Raw genomic sequence first — 13944 nt, forward strand, 5'->3', positions numbered from 1 at the left:
TCGTTGACTGCTCCCGCATGCTTCGTTTGGATCAGCACCAACGATTCTCAACCACGCCAATATTTTGGTTGCTCCGTTCAGTTTCTATGCCCACGCGTTGGCGAGATCGTGGCGGTAGAATCCTTGGCCAAAACTTTGGCAAGCCAATTTTGATGGGGCTGGCTGGGGCGTGATCCAAACAGCCCCTACATTTTACAATGGGTATCTCAAAGCTTGTAGTCTTATACAGTAGCACACTTAGATTTTGCTAGAAGAATCTGTCACGTGGATCATCGTGACTAACACAGATAAGTCACTTCAGTTTTGACGGTGACAAACTAGCATTAGGTCTAGGTTTGAAGAAGCAACAAAAAAGAACTCCCTCCGGTCCTATACAAGTTTTTTTTTGCAAGGTCTATACAAGTTGTTGTTTTTGACAAAGATGGGCAAACTTCTAAAATTTTAACCAGTGGTATCTTTATAAGTACTCCCTCCGTTTTTTTAAGTTGGCATATAAGAATTGGTCAATTATAGGAAAAGATATCAATATTCACGATATGAAATTAACATTATTAGATGAATGATGAAATTAATTTTCATGACATATATTTTTAGTATTGTAGTTGATGATATTTTTTCTATAATGTTAGTCAAATTTTGTAAAGTTTGACTTTGAGTAAATCTTATATGCAGACTAAAAAAAACAGAGGGAGTATTCCATCTGTTCTTCTATGTGTAAGACCACTAAACAAATTCGAAAAGTGCAAAAGGAAAATACAAGATCACTTGTCATTCCCAAATTAATAATATAACTATATGTTGTATGACATTTTGTTTGGTCAAATTGTTGGCCAAGTTAGACTCGAATTACCAAGTGTCGTGTATAAATAGACGGAGAGGGGCTACTCCAAGGACAACGCCGACAGGCTGAATTAACTACTGAAATCCATCAGCAGGTTGACTCCTCCCTCAAAAAAGTCTAGGTTTCTCTGCCTCCTGCAGTTGCCGCCGTCGGTCCGCCTCGTCTTCGACGGCATTAGGACCAAGGTGGCATGGTGGATCTCGGCCCTTGCCGGCGGGAGAGCTCTATTTTTAGTTGTTTCTTCGCGTTTTGTTAGGGTCTATGTCCTGCTCAAAAAAATGAGACGATGGTGGCTTCTTAAAGATGGAATAAGTTTCTCCCTGCCTAGACCCGTCTCAATGGTGTGTCTAACATCATCAATGGACGTGTGGAGATGTGTATCCAGCGGATCTATCCTTGATGGATTTGCTCGGATCTGGTCGTAGTTTATCTAGGTTCATGTGTTTTCAGGTTGGATCTTTCAGATTTACGCTACTCTTCGTCAGCGACGGTTGTTGTTCTGTTGCGCTGGTCCTATGGAGCCTTAGCACAACGACTTCCCGACTATCTATTACAGAAAATTTTGCCCGGCTTCGACAAGGGAGGGGCAATGACGGTGGCACACCTTTGACTCGCTTCATTGCTTGTAGTCGTCGCTAGGTGGTCTACAGATCTAGATGTAATTTTTATTTATTTTCCGGTTTTCGTTGTACTGTCATGATTAAAGATAAATAGATTGAAAATTTTCTCGCAATAAAAATAGACGGAGAGAGAGAGAGTAGTACTGTTAGTTAAAGCCAACACATAATTGGATGGTTAGGAGGATGGTTGTCCCCCTACCCAGAGAGCGGTGTTTCTGCTCCCGGGCTCAAATGAGCCCGGGCAAAATGAAGAAAACATTAAAAATAGAAAAAAAAAATTGCAAGCAAGATGCTCATGTGCTTGATGTTTCTGAAAAAATTGGTGGAGTTTGGACAATCGAGGAGCGCGCGACAAAAAGACAAAATTTGGCTCTATGAGTAAGGTTATTTGGACCGATTTTCTTTTTTTTGCCACGAGCTTCTCATATGTCCAAACACGATAAAACTGTACACGGACATCAGGCACGTGAACATCTCCATACAACAAAAATTCAGATTATTTTAATTTTTCTAATAAAATTTCCGAATTTACTGTAGCTGGAGAGCAGATGAGCCCGGACACAGAGTTGGATTTTCGCCCTACACGAGAATTCAAACTTAAGTTTGACATCATGGGTACCGGCTAACACAGAATATTCTTTCAACAAAAAGTGACATTAACATGATCTAACTGTCGTTGTGAGTTAAGAATATGAGTTTCAATAAAATCAAAGTTAAGAGCAACTTCAACGCGCCGACCAAAACGTACGGCGGATTTGTCCGCTTTTTGTTCGTTTGGGTCGGCCGTCCGCTCGGCATCCGCCCTCTTCAAGATTTGGGTCGGCAGTGCGCCCAACAACCGTGACCCATTCCATGTCTGCACACAAATTTCAAAAAAGGCTCGCGGCCATGTCGTCGTCACGCTCACCTCAGGCGAACGCTCCCCAAAGAGTCGGGAGGCCTGCGGGTAGACATGGAAGCCGGGCAAGGGCTGCATCGCCGACGCGCAGGGCGACTCGGGCAACATCATCCGAGGAAACGCAAATGAGCCGGTGCTGACCGCGTGCACGGCGGCGTTGACGAGGCCGTGCTGGCCAGGGTTTAACCCTAGGTACATTAGCGCATCCCTCGTTACCGCCGCGACGCGGGCGTTGATGGCCTCCTGCTGCGCGGCGGCGGCGATGGCGGCTGCCGCGATGCCTTCCTCCCTCGAGTCCGCCGCGTGCCTCCGGCCCTTTCTCTTTACCGACTCTCTTGCCCGCTCGTCGGCCGTCAGCTTCTTCTTCGGCTTGGGCGCGGCGGCGTCCTTGAGGGGGGTGGGGGAGGGAAAGGCTTGCCTTTGCCGGAGGGGGTTGACGTGATGCCGGACGAGGCGAGGGAGGCGAGGCCGGCGGCGGCATCGAGGTCGGCGTCCATGGCGAGCGGCGGGAGCGCGCGCGGGCGGGAGGGTTTTGGGGAAAATGAAGAAAAATGGTGGAGGCTGCCACCGACCAGTGGGCCGGGGGGAAGAGTAGACGGGCGCGCGTCTCTGTCTCGTATCCGCGCCGACGCAAATCCGGCTTAAAAATGGGTCGGCAGGAGGACGAAAATCGGACATGCATCCGTTTGGATCGCTTTTCTATCCGCGCCAACCCAAACGGACGCGCGCGGACGAAATGGGTCGCCGCGTTGAAGTTGCTCTAGGAAGTTTTTACTCATACAGAGTTACAAAAATTCAGTAAAAAGTCTGGTTACGCAGTTGAGAATTATCTTGAGATTATCGGGAATCATGCTTCGGGTTACTGTACATCTACCATGGGCAGAAGAGTTGTAATGAAATAGGACGAACCATGGTTAGTCTAACGGTAGAGACTGCCACACTATCCTTGTTGTAATATCGAGTGTAACGATTGTCAGTATCAATCTCTTCCATTATTGTAATATCGAGTGTTTTTTTTAGAACGAAGACGCACGATGCGTCCGGCTTTAAATTAATAAAGCCCACCAGCAGGCAGCATTCTCAAGGAGTACAAACAGGAATACCAAGCTAAAAGGAAAAAACATAGGCCGAAGTCAAAAGTACGGAACATGCAACTGGCCGCAGCCTGGGAAGAGAACATAAACTAGTAGGTCGACAGGTAGCGAGACAAATGTAGTGCCAAAATAGCTCCAAAAGCATCAACTTAGGCACGGGCTTCCACCTGGATCATGCAGATCCGCTCCATGGCCTCCAGCATCCGATCTGCATCGCGCCGTTTCCCCAACGGAGTCCATGTCCGAAGGAACGCATGGCATTTGAAAATAATGTCAGCAGGATGGTTAGGGAACTTGTGTTCGATTGTCATCTTATTGCGGATGGTCCAAAGAGACCAGCACAGCGCCCCTACGCAGCGCCACAGCACACGTCCGAAACTACCCCGTTGCGCTAGAAGGATCCTACGAAGGTCCGCAGCTGAATTGGGATTCCAAGTCTGATCGAAAGCCGTACGGACGGCACTCCAGGCAAAGCGGGCCAGATGGCACTTGAAAAAGATGTGGTTGGCATCTTCATGCTGGCCACAGAGCGCGCAAGAGCCATCCGAAGGGCCATGTCTAATGGCAATGTTGTTAGAAGAAGGGAGGCGATCGCGAAAAAGTTGCCATAGGAAAACTTTGATCTTCAAGGGGGTGGACGCTTTCCATAGCCCCCTAGCTATGTCGAGCGTCGGTCCCTCGGTCAACTTGTTATAAAGGGATTGGACCGAGAACTTCCCTGAGCTCGTGAGGGACCATGAGACCGAATCATTCTCAGGGAGAAGAGAGAAACCCTGCACCTTAGCTAGGAGCCCATCCCAGCTAGCGCGTTCGTGGGTGAGGAGTGGCCTTTTGAAGGAAATGGCAAGGGGGTTGCATCTAAGCGCATCGGCCACCAAAATATCGACGTTAGTGGCCAGTTGATATATGACAAAGTGACTTTGCCAGAGAGGCTTCGTCCCTAGCCAGTGATCGAGCCAGAACCGCGTAGATTCCCCATTCTTAACACCGAACTTGGCTCCTAACGTGAAGGCAGGCTTAACAGCCTGGATTCCATTCCAGAAAGGCGATCCCTTCGCCTTTGAGGTAAGGAAATTTCCATCGGGAAAATATTTGGCACGAAGGATAACAGCCCAAAGCCCTTGATCGTTCTGGAAAATATCGAGTGTTACGGTTGTCAGTATCAATCTCTTTCATTATTTCGTATCTTCTCTAGAAAATGATTCAAATCATCTGACTGATAACAATGCGTGCGTCCGTCGCCTTTGTGGTCGTCGGTTCTGATTGTAATCAGATGGCTCAGTAGCAACGTATTATCTAGACTAAGTTTTCCAATTGAGTAGTTGTTGCAATTTTCGCCACTGCAATAACTGGTGTGTTGCAGGATCTAGATCCACTTGAAAGCAGTCGCCCGCCTCCCATGCTCCTCTTGAGTTTCCCATCAAGCCAAAGCCTCCACGCGGTTGGCCGACTGCCACTGACAAGCACGACCACCGCCACCGGCAAGCACGGCGACGAGGCCGCCGGCAAGCACGAGCAGTCGCCTCACGTGTTCCTTTTGAGATCCCCCAAGGTGACGCCTCCCCACGTTGCTCCGACCGCTACCATTGGGGCTCGCCACCGACAAGCACGAGCAGTCGCCTCACGTGTTCCTTCTGAGATCCCCCCAAGCTGACGCCTCCCCACGTTGCTCCGACCGCTGCCATTGGGGCTCGCCGCCGGCAAGCACGCCGACATGGTTGCCCTAGAAGAGCACCAATGTCCATGGTTGTCGCCTCCACGAGCTTCAGCCTCGATTGGTTCGTGCCGCCACACAAAAGTTCCTGCAACATTAAATTTGTAGCATAAATTTTCTGCGACTTGACCTTTATTGAAAAAATCTGCAAATGTTTATGTAACATCATCTATGCAGCCAAAAAATTCGGCAAAACAATCTCTAAATGTTTCCGCAACAAGATCTTTGTTGCAAAGTGTTCTGCAACACGACTTTTGTTGCAAAAGTAGAGGACGGCGCTCGGTCACTAGATTGGGTCAAATCTAACGGCTCGCGGGGCGGTAGATCTATTCAAAAGATCCGCCGACCAACGCATAGCACGCCCCATCTTCTTTCTTGAGTTCCCTTCGCTTCTTTGCCTGCTGCATTTATTTTGGGGAGAAGTTATTTTTCATCCATGACTCTATCGATGGTTTAAAAATGATTCGTCTACTTCAAAACCAGCATAACCTTGTCCCTCAAATGTCAAAACCGGATATTTTCGTCCCCCGGGCTGCTTCGGGTGGCTTTATGCTGAGGTGGCATGGTTTGACCATTGAACTTTGCCATCTCATCATCCCTCTCTCTACACGGTCACACGTCACCACCAATCCATGCCGGCACCGAGGCTAATCATCTCGTCGTCATCAACGAGCGGCAGCCCCGGATGTGGTCACATTGATGTTGGCTACCACTCACTCGTTGCTCCTCACACGACTCATTTGCGAGGTGCTCTTGTCATTCCACGGTGGTGATCCACGGCGCAATGGAGAGCGTAGGAACGCCTCTCGACTGTGAGCGAGTTGCCACTTCCGCCGAAGACAGAATCATCATCGTCATCACCAACGATGCGAGGGACAGAACTGTGATGGGGCACATGCGAGGCTGGGGAGCAGTTCGACGCGACAAGCAGCAACCAGAAGCTCGTCGGCGCATGGTTCTAGTCCCAGGGCCACCGCACCAACTACTGCTAGACACTGCCGCTACGCGTACTCGGTGCTGTTCGCATCTCTTGGCCTCGGCACAGGCCGGCCGCATAGCCTCTTGCGCCCTGTACATTGGCAGCTGATGCGACGCATAGAGTCATGGCGCTCGGAGCAGGACCAATTACTGATTTCTATTAGCTTCACAAAATTCCTGTGTGTGTTTAATCCCATGAAAGAATCAATCAGCTACTTGATGTGCTCTCGTCGAACAACCAATCTAGCAGTTTTCGTGTGTATTAGGTCTCGGTCAGAAGCAATCAGCGACAGATAGATTCAGAGGCATTAGGTCTCGGTCCGACGGGTTAATGGTTTTAAGGTTAGGGTTGCGTATGATCAAAACGGCCCGGCCCGTGTCTCTCACTCACTCGCTTCACTCTCCCTCTCTCCGTCTGCCATGAAGATCTTCATCGTAGATTTCTTGTTTCCCCAGCCATGCATGACCTGGACTCCGGCACATCGCTTCGTCTGTCTCCTGTTGGTACGGCAAAGCCACCCGCTTTGAGTCCCCGCGCCATGATTCCCTCTCATAGCATCCACTACTCATCAGGTCTGGCCTCAATCCGCCTCATTTTCAGCGTACATGCGACAAGTTCGTGAGAAGAAACGACGAGCGCAAACTTTGTTGCAGCAAGGCAATGGCAAAAGTTTCATATTGTACTGTTGTTCCCGCACTCGGAGAAGAGCACTCAAAATGAGGCGAGTCGAGGAACAATCTACGCGAGAGGATTACGAGCACCAGAAAAGCCGTGCAGTTGTGCGTGGTTTTCTTCTTCTACTCCTAGAAAGGATCACCGTGACGCGCCGGGAGGCAGCACGGATTCGAGGTCGAGGCTACGTACTGTTGTCGCGGAAACTCACAAGCATGTCGAGTGATGAGTAGAGCTCCTTTCCCTACCACGTTTCAGATGATACTTACTACTCTCTCCGTCCGAAAAAAGTTGTCCCTCAAATGGATGTATCTAGCACCAAGTTAGTGCTAGATACATTCATTTGAGGAACAAGTTTGGGACAAGTTTTTCCGGACGGAGGGAGTACTTGATGAGATGGCTCATGTTTTTCTTCGCAAAAATGATTCATATATTATCAAAGTTTATCTAAAGTACAAAGCACTTCAATCAAACATAATAAAAATTATATCAAGATTTTGATACCACGCGAACGGCCACTATCGCCCCAAAAACGAGCCGTTGACACGTCGCTGTTGCCGCTCCCCTATTAGAGCCGGCTTAACATTGTCGACGACGGCCAAAAAATCTGCATGCACGTGCCCAAAACCATGGACACGCTATGGCAAGAGCGCTTCTTGCCAAGTTATGCTCTCGTGTTTGTTTGGTCCTCACAGTATTGTTTTTTGGGGAAAAAAAACAGGGGCCCTGGAAGGCAACAACAAAAAGTAAGTTTTGGCCGGGTAGATACTTCCAAGAAAAGCGTCCGTGAACTCAGGTGTGCAGAGGATGAGATGTACTCCAGCTTTGTTTACTGTAAGAAAGTACTGTGCACTTACATATATAATTTGTCCAAACGAAAGCTCGCATCACATGTTGAGCGGCAAAAGGCTTGGGAAATTGATCTTGTCACTTTGGAGTCTTTGACCGCCAACTTGTCGGTTTCCTTTAGCCACCATAATATGGTACAACTCTTTCTCTAAAATAGAACCAAAATACCCAAAGCTTTGATCAATCAACATGGCATGCCATCCACGCGTGCATGCTGAGACAACACTTTTCAATCAACAAAGATAATACAGTATGAAAAGATGAAACGGTTTGTTTATTTTGTCTGTCTATACATGCAGCATCTCTCTCATTCAGCTCCCTGCCTTTGTTTTCACATCATCACCCTAATCTAACATCAAGAACAAACCCAGGAGGCAAATCAAATATATACATTTTCTGGCAATATTTACAAACTTCATACATCAGTTCAAGCACATCTGATTTGATCATTGGTATAAATAAAAACCAGAGCTAAAAAACTTCCAAAAAAAAAACGTGAGCAAGCCTAGTCTACGCAAAACCAAGGACAAACGAAGAAGAGAAAAGAACTATACACATGGAACCTTCGCTCCAGCCAGCTTCCACTGCTCCACCTCCACCATGATCGATTCAACTGCTCATTGCAGTTCGGCAGCAAGGCGTCGTTCAAGACCACAGTCGTTTCTCAGCTCACCACGTAGTCAGGATGTTGAGTGATCGTGCACCTCTCAGGATGTCTTCCCCGGCGCGTGTTGCAGCTTGCTCAAACCAGGAGTTGCAAGTCTTGCCTGACTGCGGACCAGTGGCCTACAGCTACAAGGGCGAGAGGACCTCATGCAAGACCTGTCTTACAAATGGGCATGCATTCAGTTAGCATGTCTGACAGTGTTTCAGCTGTCTGATAGCAAAGGGGACAGCGACCAGACCGTGGCGTTTCAGATGATCTGTCATCCAATATCTGTTTGCTGCACCAACCAAGACAAGACCTTGCGTTTCAACGGAGCCCATCCATCCCGAAGTGTTGACTCAAAAGTACCCCCGAAGAGGGCATTTATGCTGATTTAGCTGAATAGGAACCTGACTCAGATAAATTCCAGATAAACTGGTCTTCCATGCCAGGGTAGATGGACCGGGTGTCGCTGATTTCCGCAGGATGGAGAAACTCCACAATGTCTTGCACATTCAGAGTCCCAGCAATGTCTCTGGTCCAGCGGTTGTTGAGGATGGCATCAGAAAGTGACCTCTGCTAAGAGTTCATGACCCTGACCACGGCAAGAACTGTAGGTGCCAGCTCGGCTATGGACTGACCTGCGATCTATCTGTCCATAACCGTGCAGGCATTCCATCACCGACAGCCACCGACGCTGCATGCACAAGGCCAGCGCCACACTTATTCACCTTGATTGGGAAATTTGCCCCAAGGTTTGGAGGGGTCCACTTGGCGCAGCCAGGGCCACCAAGCATGCAGTTGCATCCAGTGGAATTTATCGTCCACTACCAGGGTCAGTCTACAAAGAAACAAATAGCACTTCAAGGAACAATGGAGTGCAGAGCTACCACCTTACACCATCAAACGACAACATGGGAGTCTCGCTGATGCTATCTCTAGTAGAGCAAGAACCAAATAATGCAAGATCCGATGTACAGAACAAGCTACTCTTGGTGTTGCCTTCGACTAGCGTGATACCGTTGTCATCTTCAAAATCATTGCAAATACTCCCATTCGACGAGAAACCAAACATAGCTTCCAAACTACCACCACGAGATTGGACATGATGTGATGATGACCGCAATTCTGTGGAGAAATCACATAAGCTTTCCCAGTTTTGCTTACAAGAACGCTCTGAATACGAGGATAAGGAATCCAAACAAGTGTCATTTGCATCCATGCGCAAAATGCTGTAGCTGTCCTTTGGGTCATGATGATGATCAAGAATTCCAGACGTGTACTTGGAAAAACTTGAAGCGGTGAATTTCAAAGGTAGCTGATCCAGTCCCTGTACAAGCCCGGTATCAGGATCATCAAACAACTCTGGCTCTGTCAAATGTTTATCCACCATTCCATCCATACAAGATATACGGACAGCAGAGTCACAAAAGCTCTATGACCGCTGCTCAAAAGGGTAATCTGAAGTTGAATATATGGAATTCAGGCAACTTCTGTCTGGATTCGGCACAATGCTCTTGCTCTCACTAGCATGGAAGTTGGAGATACTGCTAAAACCATTATTATCAAGAATTCCGTTTCTAAGGCCTAAAAAGCTTGAAGAAGTGCATTTCTCATGTGACTGATCAAATGCAGATTGATGTCCAGCATCAGAATCATCAAACAATCCTGCCTCAATCAAGCCATCCACCTCCAGTCCAAGCGACCTAGAAGTACAATGCTCTAGGCATCTGGAAAACTGAGGTTGCCATGAAGTATCTGATATTGCACGCGACGCCACAGACTGCTCTCTGATCTGACAGGGGAAGGACAACCGATTTGGAATTGGTTCAGTGACTGCTAGCAACAGCATTGGATCCCATTCATCATGATCATATGGCTCAGATTGAATATTGCAGCCCAGTTCATTACCCGAAGCTAATTTTCCTTTGGGGAGGTGTTGAACATCCTCTAGCAACAAGTTGGAGACCTGGTTGTGAACAGTGTCCCTTTTCCAATCAGAACTTGAAAGTTTTGTAGTATATGCTGATGGTAATGACATGCCCTCATGTGCTTCATTGTCCCCACAAGATAAATCATCTTTCCAATCAGGAAAACTTGGAAGACCCTGGTTGTCTACCCATGGCAATGCTAAGAATTGACGTGATTCGTCACTTGCATATGAGGATGACTCTTTGCCCAATATCAGTTTACTTGATGATTTGAAGTCACCCCCGTAATCAAGCATGTTTTCAAAATGACCTCTGGGATCAGAACGAGCACATCTGTGAACCATTTCCCTCTGTCTCATGGGCTCTTTATGATGCTGCATTGCATTAGGTAGCTGTCAGAGGTAAACCAACTAGATAACAGAATTTTAAGTAGGTGATGATACATTTGTAACTATAAGCGTTCAAACTAGAGGGGCTCAGCAAAGAATACCTTTCTTATTATGTCGTTGGCGCCTAACCTTTGCAAGATATCAGCAAAAAATTCTGATCTGAAAAGTTCAATCACCGCACCAACAATATTAAAGTACATAAAAATATAAAAAATAAATTAAATTATTCAGTAATATAATAACAACCTTTTTCGCAACAACTCGCAACTTTCCATTGACACAGTTTTTGCAGCTAGCTTTAATAATTTTCTTCTCTTTTCTGAAAACATCCGTCCACTCCCAGGTTCTGCGTATATTACCGGTATACCAGAAGTGGAAACATAATGGGATTAACATCTCATCTGAATGTAGCAATTGTAAATTTGCTAGAAATACACTGCTAACAACATATGATCTCGCGGACACAACCTTACAAAAGATTTTCAGAACTTGGGAATTGCAGAATTTAGATACGGTGAATCATCATCTCAACAAGGTGATGTATCTAAGCAGTAACATGTGCTTGTAGCAGGGAACGATTGCAGGACACATATCAGCATCCACGCAAGGAAAAAATATGTACATTTCAGAAACAGATATCCGGTAGCTAGCAAGGAAAAAGAGCATCTAAGACTAATAAAATACCATGATTAAAGGCATGATATTATTATATTCGCATCTATTTTAGTTTTAGTACTAGTAGTACATCTTAAGTTTGTTCACTCCCAAATTGCAAACATGGTAAATAAAGTTTCAACTATGTCATATGTCATATAACTGTATACAGCAAAACGTTCAGCAGTATGTAGTACGTATTTCTTTTGATAACAAAGCAGTAACGTAGTGATTGCACTAAACATTTGTATCGAGTAATGAGCATGTGCTCACCGGTATTTCTTGAAATCCCTGCAATTTCAAATGGTGTCTGAATCGTGGGTGTGAAAACATGACCCATTGGCAGGATATGACATGGTTTTAACTGAGGTGTATCATGATTGTGATATTCTGCAGAGAAGAGGATCAATAGTGAGAAGAGTCTAGCGACATATCACTAATAATTAAAAGAAGGGGCCAGAGAAAGAAAACCGGACCAGAATGTGAGGCTTGCACTTCCACTTGCTCATTAGAGATTACATTGTTCAAGGGTGTGGCTGGGGTCTCATCAGGACACAGAGTAACATTCTGGGCAGGGAACTTCTTGTGCGACGTCATGTTCTGTGGTTCTACAAGATGCAGAAAGAACAGAAGAAGATCATAGGACTGATCCGTTGCAGCTCCTTTTATGAAGCAAGAAGAATCAAAGAGAATGATACTATAGGACAGCAAGAGTGGATAAAAAATTACAAACCCATTCTATCACCCTCTTTTTGCTTGGAGATGCTTGGCACAATGTTTTGATGAGGTTGTCTGAGGGAACGGGATCTACATCCTGACTGCTCCCACAATTTCTTAAAGAATTTGAGTTCGGTAGTTTTCGCATCGGAACCTGCATAGGAAGTGATGCCCAAATAGGAGAGTCAAATAACACACATTATTTATTACTATTGCTTTTATTTTTATTTTCTGTTACTCCAATCTTAGGCAGACTTGATTGTCTGATTCTGTGTATTTTGCAAATTTGAATGTTTGAATACAAGTCATCAGGTGGGTTGTTCCCAGACCAGCATTGATCCTTCCAACAGAAAATTAAATATCACATGGCTCGAACAATCTAACAAGTACAGTACAAGCAACCTTTTGAATTTAGAGCATATTGAACCTTTGACTAGGAATTCCAATAAGCAAACAGGTTGACACATAAGAAAAGAACCAAAGTTACCAGATTATAGTTGTGGCACAACGCCCCCTTTGAGCTGTGATTACAGAATTGCAAGATGCAGAAACATATGGCGTCTAAAAGAGTACTAATGCATAAATTCAGTACTGTTAAGAAAGACAGGAGTTCCAGTGAGACTAGAGGCACCTAACCTTGGGGCTTTGTTTTCTCAGCTTTTCTTGTGTTAGCAGCATCCTGTCTCGCATGTATGTGATGACTACCAGCTTCACTTGCAAATCGAACCTTTTTTCTTGGCCTTCCATCTGCCATTAGATAGTCAATCATTACATGAAGCCAGAAATAAAGAATGATTTGCAGGATGGAACTCTCACTCAAGAAAGGCTGCAATCACCAACATGTTCGTACTTGAGGGCCAATTAGCTAGATTTTCGCAATAGCCAGAGTTGTACAAACAAAATTCAAAGAAGTGAAAAAAGATCCTATAATCCCATGACCTCGCAGAAACCGAACACGCCACTCAAGAATCACAAGGAACAGACGGAAACCATCAACGTGTAGGTAGGGAACGGAAGCGTACGGACTTTAAACCGACACCAAATCCTACTAAATCGAGAGGGAAATGATCCCAACTCTCCCCAAAATGTCATGAACTCTTCTGTTTTTCTTTTGGGGGGAACGCAGGACCAGCATTCCAGTCCAATAAGAATCGAACCGTAGATTCAAATCCACGGCGTCTTCCTGAACCCCAAATCCCGACTCAACCCACAAGACGGGAACTTCTGCCTCGATCTTGGTTCCAAGAACTCGAGGGGTTATACAAGAATCGTAAAAGCGGTGGAGGTGGGGGAGACGAGCCTGGAGAGGAGGCCTCGGGGGCAGGCCTCGACGCCGGAGGGGGCTGGACGGCCGAGCCCCGTGGTGGCCGCGGCGGCTTAACAGGGCGGCTGCTAGGGTTCCGGAGCTGGGGGCGATCCATCGCCCGACGCCGCCGCCGCTTGGGTCGGTGCGCGCCAACAGTCGAGCGCAGCAAGCGGGGAATTTTTTTTTATTTTTTTTTTTGAGGGGAGGAAGCGGGGAAGTTTGCGCCTTCGGCTCTGGTCAACTGACAAGTGGAAACCCACATGTTAAGTTTTTTTTTCAAGTTCCCGTATGGTAAGTTGGAGTAGATTATTGCAGGTGTTGAAATATGAGGCAAATTCATGATTAATTTCAGTAAATAATTCATGACTAGAATATAAACTATCATGCAACAATCTACTACTAGCATACTAGATTAACATGAAAATATGCATAACAACATTGCACATGTAACAACTACTACAGATAGAGACATAAACAGATCACGATAGACGTACTGTTCGTTAGTTGTTGCATAGCGATGTTATTGATGATGATGTTGGTGATGATCTGTTGCTAACGACGTTGTAGACGACTATGAGTAGTTCCGGAGACTTGCTCTCCCGCACGTCGATGCACGTCGGCATTCGGGACGGAG

The 13944-nt window shown here is 46.3% G+C and overlaps 1 protein-coding gene across 2 annotated transcripts; it reads right to left on the reverse strand.

Moving 5' to 3' along the window:
• Nucleotides 1–7948: 7948 nt before the first annotated feature.
• LOC123137473 (uncharacterized) lies at nt 7949–13503 on the reverse strand. Of its 2 annotated transcripts, XR_006468311.1 has the most exons (9): nt 13305–13503; nt 12641–12751; nt 12021–12158; nt 11764–11895; nt 11561–11677; nt 10880–10979; nt 10735–10792; nt 8573–10618; nt 7949–8489 (listed from the first exon to the last, which is right to left on the reverse strand). XR_006468311.1 is itself a non-coding variant. In XM_044557249.1 (8 exons), exons 1-8 carry the CDS (start codon nt 13423–13425, stop codon nt 9749–9751), a joined length of 1647 nt encoding a protein of 548 aa, XP_044413184.1. In that variant the 5' UTR covers nt 13426–13503; the 3' UTR covers nt 7950–9748. The 2 variants fall into 2 exon arrangements, 1 of the variants encoding a protein (XP_044413184.1); XM_044557249.1 differs by having other exon boundaries at nt 7950–10618.
• Between the last annotated feature and the right edge of the window lie 441 nt (nt 13504–13944).

This window comes from Triticum aestivum, chromosome 6B (genome assembly GCF_018294505.1).
Source record: "Triticum aestivum cultivar Chinese Spring chromosome 6B, IWGSC CS RefSeq v2.1, whole genome shotgun sequence".
Taxonomy (NCBI): domain Eukaryota; kingdom Viridiplantae; phylum Streptophyta; class Magnoliopsida; order Poales; family Poaceae; genus Triticum; species Triticum aestivum.

Coding starts and splice junctions, on each gene's coding strand:
- LOC123137473 (XM_044557249.1), bottom strand. CDS start 13,425: ATGGATCGCCCCCAGCTCCGGAACCCTAGCAGCCGCCCTGTTAAGCCG. Junction 12,752..13,304: donor CCCCGAGGCCTCCTCTCCAG/GCTCGTCTCCCC, acceptor ATCTAATGGCAG/ATGGAAGGCCAAGAAAAAAG. Junction 11,896..12,020: donor AAAAGAGGGTGATAGAATGG/GTTTGTAATTTT, acceptor TGCATCTTGTAG/AACCACAGAACATGACGTCG.